The sequence below is a fragment of the Hakea prostrata genome, unplaced genomic scaffold (assembly GCF_041222555.1).
Source record: "Hakea prostrata isolate BN-2017 unplaced genomic scaffold, UWA_Hpros_2 contig_75, whole genome shotgun sequence".
In the NCBI taxonomy this organism is placed as follows: Eukaryota; Viridiplantae; Streptophyta; class Magnoliopsida; order Proteales; family Proteaceae; genus Hakea; species Hakea prostrata.
In genome coordinates, this window is record NW_028291194.1 from 74,574 (window position 1) to 84,529 (window position 9,956).

General features: G+C 40.0%; 2 protein-coding genes and 1 pseudogene across 2 annotated transcripts; 1 reads left to right on the forward strand and 2 right to left on the reverse strand.

The window, feature by feature from the left end:
- Positions 1 to 871: 871 nt before the first annotated feature.
- LOC148998982 (uncharacterized) lies at positions 872 to 1,306 on the reverse strand. The gene has a single exon (XM_089141557.1). The coding sequence runs from the start codon at positions 1,304 to 1,306 to the stop codon at positions 872 to 874; it is 435 nt and encodes a 144-aa protein (XP_088997683.1).
- Positions 1,307 to 1,428: 122 nt separating this feature from the next.
- On the reverse strand, positions 1,429 to 2,395 carry LOC148998983 (uncharacterized). The gene is made up of 2 exons (XM_089141558.1): positions 2,213 to 2,395; positions 1,429 to 2,007 (listed from the first exon to the last, which is right to left on the reverse strand). The coding sequence occupies exons 1-2, from the start codon at positions 2,393 to 2,395 to the stop codon at positions 1,429 to 1,431; spliced, it is 762 nt and encodes a 253-aa protein (XP_088997684.1).
- A 2,621-nt stretch (positions 2,396 to 5,016) lies between these two features.
- LOC148998984 (gamma-glutamyl peptidase 5-like) lies at positions 5,017 to 6,346 on the forward strand (annotated as a pseudogene).
- Positions 6,347 to 9,956: the final 3,610 nt, after the last annotated feature.

Below are 9,956 nucleotides of genomic sequence, written 5' to 3' on the forward strand. Positions count from 1 at the left end.
CTATTTGGTCTTGGAATATTTTCTTGACATCTCTTTGATAAGTGGCTCCTGCATTCTTCAACCCGAATGGCATTACTCAATAATAATAACTTTCCTGATTGGTCATAAAGGATGTATGCTTTTCATCCTCTTGACTCATTAGGATTTGGTTATATCCCGAGTAAGCATCCATGAAGATGAGGACTTCATGTCCAGCAATTGCATCTATTAATAGATCAATCCTCGGAAGAGGATAACAATCCTTTGAGCAGGCTTTGTTTAGATCTGTGTAATTAGTACACATTCTCTACTTCCCGTTCACTTTTTTGACCATTACTACATTGGCCAACCAAGTCGAGCATTCAATCGGCTCAATGAAGCCTGATTTTTCAAGTTTCTCAACTTCTACTCTGATTGTCTCATGGTTTTCAATTGCAACATTTCTTCTCCTTTGAATGACCAGGGTAGCATCCTTTTGAATCCAAAGCTTATGTTCTGCTACCCGTTTGTCTATCCCGACCATGTCGCTTGCTGACCATGCAAAGATATCAGCATTATCAAATAAGAAATGAGCTAGCTCCTCCTTGAATTCCTTGGGTTGCTCTAATCTGATAAATGTCCCCCGGTCGAGTTGAGACTGGATTAGTTGAATTCTATCTGACTTCTCGACCGGTTCGACTCTTTGGATATTTTCCTCGTCCCGATCATCTCGGACTTCAATGGTCAAGGCACTTCCCGAGTTTTCTGACCTCCGTTTTTGCTTCAAGTAATTCACATAGCATTGTCAAGAAGTAGATTGGTCAGAGCTGCATTCGCCAACCACAGCGTCAGTCAGGAACTTGAGTTTCATGTGTCGGGGGGATACGATTGCCTCAATTGCATTAAGGGTCGGTCATCCCAAGATCACATTGTATGGAGATAAGTCCTTTACGACCATGAGGTTGACTCGAACAAGCGTGTCCCGAGGTGACGTCCCGATCTTTAGATCCAAGTGGATTGTTCCTTCGCTATCCGCTGAAGATCCTGCAGAACCATAAAGGGGAGTTGCTGATGGGGTAAGTAAATCATCAGCTAACTTGAGTCTTTTAAAAGCCTCATAAGATAACAGATCAACGGATGAGCCTGTATCAACTAGGACCCGGTGAACTTCCTGATTCGCAATCTTTACTTTAATGATGATTGCATCATCATGGGGTGCCACAACCCTATTCAAATCATCATCAGTGAATGTTATAGGTTCCTGACAAGCTGGATTTTGCCTCTTTTTTGGCAAGTGCACAACCCCCACGAACCGCGCTTTTTGCTTTGCCTTCTTGATTGATTCCATGGTCGGGCCACCCATTATAACATATATTGGTGTTTCTCCCGATCAACCTTCTCTTTGCCTTTGTCAGCCTTTTTGGTGTCTTCTTTCGGACTGGGCGATCGGGCTCTCTTTCTTGGCTCGGGTTAACTTTCCTGAGGCTTTCCAGATCTTCGCACATACTGTCCAAGTTTGCCCTCTTGGATTAATTCTTCGATCTCTAACTTAAGGATTCGACAATTGTCAGTGTGATGTCCATAATCTTTATGGAAGTGACAATACTTCGTCATGTCTCGATCCTCTAGAAGAGAATGCAGCTTCCCTGGCCATTTCAAAGATTTCTTGTCCCAAATGTTCATCAGAATCTCCGATGGCTTGGCATTGAGAGTTGTATAGCTCTCCCATCTTTGGTCACGCTTCCATCTACCCTTTGATCCTTGGTTTCGATCATTCGGGGAACTCTTCTTTGCTTCCCGATCGGGTCTTCTTTCTCGATGAACCTTTACCCAAGCGTTTATTACTTCGTAAACACTAGCCTGCTTCTGACACTTGCGCAACAGTGTCCAGTACGTTTTGGGCTTGTCCGTCAATAGTACTTTCAGAAGTCTTTGGTGAGTGATACCACTCCAAAGTGAACTGTAAGCAACTTGGTCATCTAGATCCTCGATCTCAATGGCTACTTCGTCAAAGTGCTTCAGGAAATCCTGAATGGATTCACTTCGTCCCTGCCTTATGGCAAACAGGCTGTCAGACTTTTTCTTGCTCCCGATCGCACTTCTGAATTAGGCTATGAACTTCGGAGCGAGTTCCTTGAAGTTGTGGATGGATCCCAGCTGCAAGCTACTAAACCACTTAATGGCTGGTCCCTTTAATGAGGCCGGGAATGTTCTGCAAAGTAGTTCATCCTCCCGTCCCAAAGACTGTCATTACTGATTTGAAGTAGCTTATATGGTCCTTCGGGTTGGTTTTTCCATCGAATGGTGTGAAAGTTGGCATGATGAAATTTTGAGGAAGAGGCATATTCATGATTTCATCTGAAAAAGGTTCCCGATCAACCACATCCAGATCCTCGTCATGATCCCGATCCTCCAATTTGCGCTCCACCTCCGCCATCCTTCTTCAAAGACGATTTTGCCTTGCTCCATCTCCATCGGATTCAGCGGTATCCTCCTTTATAGAATGCGTTTGGGTGATTGACATCCTCGATCGGGTTGGTTGAGGATGACTTTCTCCTTGGTGCTCTATATCTTCTCGACGAATCCTCTGAGGTATGGATCTTGTCTTAGAAGGTACCGAAATACGATCTAAGGCACTGATCCTAGTCCCGTTTGGTGTTCTCTGACGATGGTCATGACCAATATGGATGGATCTCTGGCCCTCGGCTTGTCTGCCTCTCGGGATACCCCTCCTTGGTCGGGATCCTCTGACAGTCTAGAAAGCTTTTAGCAGCCTTCCCGCCTAGGTGTTCCGTTTTGGTCACTGTTCAACTCCAATTTGATGGACCAAGTTCCGCAATACCCCTTACATCTCGAGCATACCCTTCCGAAGTTCATTTACATCTGCTGTAGTAGCATGTCTCTGGGGGCCTTTGGACGTGCCTTCTCCGTTTGGATTTTCTGGAACCAGATTATCCTACGGAGGATCTTGTTCTACTCGGGTCGAGCGTCCGACACCATCATCTTGATGTGTTTGATCATCTAAGTGAAGGTTTTCGCAAGCATTTTCTTGCAGAGTGCGCCCATTGTTTGCTCGTCTCGCCATGACTTGAAAATTGTCGTTCCCCACAGACGGCGCCAAACGATGCGTCACAGTTATATTACTATAACTCCTGAGTAAACCTCCTCCGGTTCTGAAGTCGATGATGAGTCCTGTAAAAAGGGTTAGATGCAGGCCGGCAAGAATATTGGGCAACCACCTCCGATGGCTTAGTCAAAAAGTGAACAGATTAAGGTCCCGTGCAAGGATTACACAAGACTATGTTCATAATGTATTGGATGCTTACCAGAGGGGAGTGTCTTGGTATTTATACTGTAAGTGTTACCTTTTCTGTATTTGGTCAGTTTACCTGACGAAGGCTGTTGTTTCTCCTAGGATTATCCCTCCTTGTAGTTGGTCCCGCTCGATTGGTTACTGAGTTGACCTTCCCCATTGAGAGTGATTGCCATATAAGTCTGGCGTACATTATGCCTTGATCAAGATGGTCTATTCCTGTCCTGATTGCATGTCATGTGGAGCCCTGATTGGGTAGGAAACTTCCGTATCAGTGACAATCCAATCAATACAAGGACATTTCTCTACATCTTGGAGGGTCATCGACTTAGTCATGGAGATTAGGGAGTTTAAAAGGAATTTTAATCTTTGTAATTTTGTCCAACATGTTCGAGAGATTAATACATGTGCGGATTTCCTAGCTAGATATGTAAATTCGTCCCAGGAAATACTCTTTTCTGTAGAAGCTATCCCGTCGATGTTATCCTCCCTTGCTAAGAACGATATCAACGGTAAGAAGTTTTGCAGACTGTAATATTTTTCTTCTCTTTTCCCTTCTTCAATAAAAAGCTCCATTTTCTCAAAAAAATTAAATATGTAATTGAAATTAAAGCAAATTGCTCTAGCACCTTAAAATGGGGGCTTAAAGCACTGACACCCCACTTTATATTTAAAAAGCACAGAGACCCCAAAATTGGATTTTCATTTGATATCAAATTCATCACTGAAAACAGTTAAGTCACTGTTTATTTTTAAAACTATCTCTATAATAAATAGTGTGAAAGGTTTTTAATGACAAATTTGACAAATATATCCATGAATATCCAATTTTGGGGTCTCTTAGCTTTTTAAATATAAAGTGGGATGTTAGTGCTTTAAGGTCTCCATTTTGGGGTGTTAGTGCAATTTGCTCTTGAAATTATAAAATAAGGTTCACTAAATCTATAAATTTATTCTTAGAAATCAAATCATAAGATAATATTTGTATCTCTTTCTAATATAATTATTTCTAGAAGAAAAAAAAAGGATGACCCAAACCCTTGCAAATGTAGCCTAAATTTTGACAACATTTTGGATTTCGTTAGTTTCACCAACCAGCGAAACCCCAAGTCTCGCTAAAAGATCGCACCCTGGATTAGGGCCAAACATGCATTCCTAGATCAAACCAAGGAATTTTCCCTTGTTTAGGTGAGAACTTTTAACAAAAGGAATAAAAGAAAAAAGTCAAAACCGAAGGAAGACCAAGTTTTTTCTTCGGATTTTGCTAAAGAGGGAAGATGAAGTTTCTTCCACCACCATCAGTTCTTAGTTTTTTCCACAAGAATCAGTCGGACCTTTTCTGTTAAGGTATTATTGTCAATTAAATATAAAAAGTGACTGAAACAGGACGACAGACTCAGATCTATCCTTTTCAAATCGGTCGATTAAAAACCAAGAATAAGTAACAGATGACGGTTTATAAAGAGGCCAACCTGAGGTGGTTCGTATTCACATTAAGAAAAGAGAAGGAAAGAAAAAGCCGACTTTGTATACCAAGTTACAGGCGACAGAAGAAACAACTGAGGAAACTAACATTCGAAAAATTCCTTGCACAGGATAAACCGGGTAACGTACTACACCTCTATAAATACCACCTCGTTCAGGCTCTTTTTCACATCAATTCGAACGTTTCTGAATCCTCTACAGAAAGTCTATAGCTTCTATTCCTGTCTATTTCTGTTTTGTTTCATTTCGGTTTCTTGAGGATGGAAGCTGCTGGGGAGAAGAGATATGCTTTACTGATGGCTGCCAGGGACTCGGACTATGTGAAAAAAGTGTATGGTGGGTACTTCAATGTTTTTCAGAATGCATTTGCAGATGAAGGCGAAACATGGGATATGTTTAGTGTTGTCGATGGAGTGTTCCCTGACTTTGATGACGTTGATAAGTATCATGGTTTTGTAATCAGTGGTAGTCCTTATGATGCTTATGGAAATGAGTCATGGATCTTGAAGCTTTGCTCTTTGCTGCTTAAACTGGACTCCATGGGGAAGAAGGTGCTGGGGATATGCTTTGGCCATCAGGTATTCTTTTATATAGGCTTTCATTAATGAGCTTCTTCTTGCACTTTCTTAAAGAGTTCATCTCTTCCTCGTCTAACGCTTACATCTTGGTCTGTTCTGTTTGTTTCATTGAGTAGGTCTTGTGCCGAGCACTTGGCGGTAAGGTTGATAGAGCTTCAGGTGGATGGGACCTTGGGTTGAGGGAAGTAAAAATGGTAGGGGAGTTGCCGCCCTGTAGCATCTTTGATGGCCTACAGGAGATTCCATCTGCTCTCACCATTATTGAGTGTCACCAAGATGAGGTACGTAGTCTTGCTCACCTTCTCTTCTCCATCTACGTAGTCTTGCTCACCCTCTTGTAAAAGGGTGCTCTCTAGGGAGATGAAAGACTGAGAACTACATAGAGTAGGGATTTTTCGTACATTTATTTCTCTAGGTCCAAGTTCTTTCCCGCTGGTTTACATGCACCTCGACTACATTCTTAACCTAGTTTCTTTGTCCCTGGCCCCAAAGGGATTCAAACTCTTGACTTCACTTTTCCTAATTTAAAACTCAACATAATTGCTTGACTTCCTAATTTTATGGTGCTTAATTTATTATCTCATTTCATATCAATTTGGAAGTTTGATAGCTATTAATGACATTTAACTCAACGGAATAGGTAAGAGAGGTTCCATTGGGTGCCAAAGTGATTGCTTTCTCCGACCAGACAGGAGTGGAGATGTTTGTTCTTGACCACAACATATTAGGCATTCAAGGCCATCCGGAGTACACCAAAGACATCTTATGTAATATAATTGATCGTCTTACTAACAACTACTCCATAAAGGTAAACAATCACTTATTTTATGCTACTTCATTAGCATTGATTAATTCCTTTTTGAAGGAGAACTTACTTTCTTATTTGATTTTGCTACAGAAAGATTTTGCTGAGCATGTGAAATAAAGATTGGAGCTTGCAGAACCAGATAGGAAATTTTGGTTAAAGATTTGCCAGAACTTTCTGAAGGGAGGACAAGTTTTTTGTGCTTAATATGACTTGCTCTCCCTCTATAGTCAAACTAAAAAAATGATGTAATAATTTTTTAAATATTTTTTTATTTTTATAGAAAGTCTTAGGAAACAAATAAATTTGTAAAATGAAGATCTCCTTCATTTCCTGTGATAAAAGAAAGTTAGAGTAGAGAAGTTATTTGTTAAATGAAGATCTCCTTCATTCACTGTAATAAAAAGTAACTTGTTGGTATGTACTTGCTTTATTTCATAAGAATCTAGTTCATTTTGTGTTTGAAGAAACCTCATGGTATCAGTTGTAAATATGTAGCTAGTCCAGATCCAGGTAAAGGGTGCAATAATGATTGGTTTTGTCCAACGTGTGATTATTTCGTGATTGCACTTATGCTGCAATCCGTTTTCAATGGAAGCCAAACCTCTATTACCTTTTACAGTTGACCCAACAATGCTTGCAATTCCATAGCTTAACTATATCTTCAGCTCTGCAGCCCTCGTCAGTCGTCCTCAATGGTCCATCACTTAATGCAACCTCTCCTCTAGATTTATAAATCCTTGAGTAATGATTAAACCCAGGTTAGTCCAATATTGTTGTTGGCAAGAGTCCTGTATTCAGCCTCAATACTAGAGCATGCACTGGTAGCTTGTTTATTAGAGCTCTAGGAAATCAAATTACTACCATGTTGCACTTCCTCCACTTGACTTGTGATCATTAGGACAGCTTGCCAAGTTGGCATCAAAGAATGCTGAGAAATGTATTTATGTTTATCTAAAAACATCAAACCATGATCCGAAGTGTTTGAGATATAGTAGAATTCGCTAAACATTGGTTCAATGATCAACAGTTGGGCAATCATGCATGAATTGATAGGCTTCATTTACTACAAATTGAATATCAGGATGAGTTCATGTTGCATAATGTAGAGCTCCTACAATGGTCCTGTATATGGTTGAATCATGCATCAGCTATCCAAACTGACTTGGTGAGAACCAGAGAAACCACCATAGGAGTGGAGAATGCTTTAAATTTGACATGCGAACCCTCTATAATAAATTTGAGAGATATTGGTGTTGAGAGAGGATTATTATTGTATGTGTTTGAAGAACATTGACACTAAGAAGAGGTGCAGTGGTTCCGAATTCACCATGACAAAAACATAAGCCATAGTTTGAAGAAAATGGTAAGAAGGAGCTCAAGCATTCATATCAAGCACGTGGAGCCTTTCTTAAATCATAAAGAGAAGAGCAAATTGCACTGGCACCCCAAAATGAAGGCCTTAAAGCGCTGACACCCCACTTTATGTTTAAAAAACAAAGAGACCCCAAAATTCAATTTTCGTTGGATATATTTGTCCAATTTATCATTGAAAATCTTTCAGACACTGTTTATTATGGGGATATTTTTGAAAATAAACAATGATTTAACTGTTTTCAGTGATAAACTTGACAAATATATCCAACGAAAATCCAATTTTGGGGTCCCTGTGCTTTTTAAACATAAAGTGGAGTGTTAGTGCTTTAAGACCTCCATTTTGGAGTGCTAGTGCAATTTTCTCTAAAGAGAATGATGTAATGATAGACATGTGTAGGGCATAATCTATCAATGAACCCTAGAGGCTGAGACATAAAAACCTCGTCTTTACCCCATGTAGGAATGTGTTCTGGACGTTAAGTTGATGAATGGACAAAATTTAGAAAAATAATAGGGAGCACAAGATGAATTGTTCTTGGTTGTCGGTGCAACCTAGGGGGGGTGATTAGGTTGTACCTAGTGGATTATCCCAAATTCTTGGTTTAATTGCAATTTCAAAGTAAATTAATAATTTAAATGAAATGAGAAACTATCAAGCAATTACAACACAAGAATTTATAATGGTTTGACTTTATAAGTCTACGTTCAATCCTCTCTTAGCCTCAACAGAGTATTCCAATAATGAATCTCTTTCAATACAATGGGTAGAGAATCGAACCCTTACAATCTTTGTTACAGGGCAAGAGTACCCTTTACAATATTTCTTGATCAAGTAGGGCAAGAGCACCCTCTAACAAATTCTAATAAACCTAGACTAGAATACCACAATCAATACAAGTATAAGAAGTGTTGGATATTACCTAACAAAGAGAGTGACACTTTACCCCTTGTGTGAATGTGATGCAATGAATGAATGCTTCAAGAAACGCAATGCATCAATAAAATGTTCCAATAACCTTCAATAACTCCAAACTTGACTCTAATGAGCTTGCTTAGCAACTTTGGAATGTTCCTTAAAGTTGAATGGAGTTTTAGGATTAGTAGTAAATTCTAGAACATTCAATAATGGCTTTTTCACTTGTGAAGGAGTAATAGCTTAGTTGGCAATATTAAACCCCTCAAATGGGGGTGGTTGGGCTTATAAAGAAGTCCTCCAATTGTTTGGCCCAACCTCCCAACGGATTTAAAATTTCAGTGAAATTTTACTCCAGACGGTCGTCCGTCTGAAAATCTAGCCGTTATAAACTAGCCGTTTAAGTTAAGCCAGGACCAAATGGTCGACTGTCTGATCAGACGGTCGTTCGTCTAGTCAGACGGTCGTCCTTCTGGCTTAAGTAGCCCAAATGGAATTCCATCTGCTAGATGGAATTGGCCTACTGTGACTTAAGAAGTCTATCAGCAAACTAGACGGTCGACCGTCTGGTGCACATTTGCTGAATCATTTTGGGGCTTGGACTTGGCTTGGGTTTTTGAACTTTTTGGTCAACCCTAAAAGCCTCATACACCTTACTAACATGTCCTAGGTCAGTCTAGTGATATGAATAACATATTATCAATGAATTTACATATGTGTGTATGCGAGTGTCCTAAGCCCTAATTCAACCTAAGTCTTGATCTTCCGACTTGAATTTTGACTTGATCTTGTGCATCAAACTTGATACTCATCTTGACTTTGGCTCTTAGTCCAAGATAGCTTGACTTGACTTGAGCTTTGAGTATCCTGTAAGTTTTTGATTGCTCGGGGCGAGGAATGGAAGTATCTAACTCTTACTTGATATAACCAAATAGATGGCTTGCATTTGGCGAGGCTTTACCTTGATATGTGCCAATACTCAGACCAATGGTGATGTGAGAGAGAGGTGACCTAAACCCCAGTCATGGAATGTCCTGAGGGATGTAGGACACAATTACCAATGGAGAACCCAAGATATCGGAGAGGGAGAGTGATTTGAGACCTACCTAGAGGAGTAGGGTGCTATGACTTAAAGCATGTCTGCCTATAGAGACTAGCATACATGGAGTTAGATTCATATACGCATTGTCTGTCTCATATCATTTCATCTACTATGTTTTGCTATCATGTTATTTATGTTGTTATGGAATAACTTGCCTTGCTGAGTTCTTTTGAACTCACTCCTTTTTTACAAATATCTTTGTTAAACTAACCTGCAGGTACTGACAAGTATGACAGCCAGTACTATGAAGCGCAAGCCGATGATGCATACTACTTTCAAGGTGCTAGTTGTTACGAAGATTATGGTGAAGATCCCTCATGTGATCATGTTGCGTACCAGGATTAGCCCTATTTTGGAATGGAAGTGGTCGTGTTTAGTTTCTCTAGTTTATGTTTAGAGACATTCTTTATGAGACGGAAGAGACC

What these genes read in the sequence shown, in the direction of transcription:
- LOC148998982 (XM_089141557.1), bottom strand. Translation starts at nt 1,306, where the DNA reads ATGGAATCAATCAAGAAGGCAAAGCAAAAAGCGCGGTTCGTGGGGGTT.
- LOC148998983 (XM_089141558.1), bottom strand. Translation starts at nt 2,395, where the DNA reads ATGGCGGAGGTGGAGCGCAAATTGGAGGATCGGGATCATGACGAGGAT. An exon ending in ATATAAGCTACTTCAAATCA is followed by an intron (nt 2,008 to 2,212) that starts GTAATGACAGTC and finishes GCCATAAGGCAG; the next exon opens with GGACGAAGTGAATCCATTCA.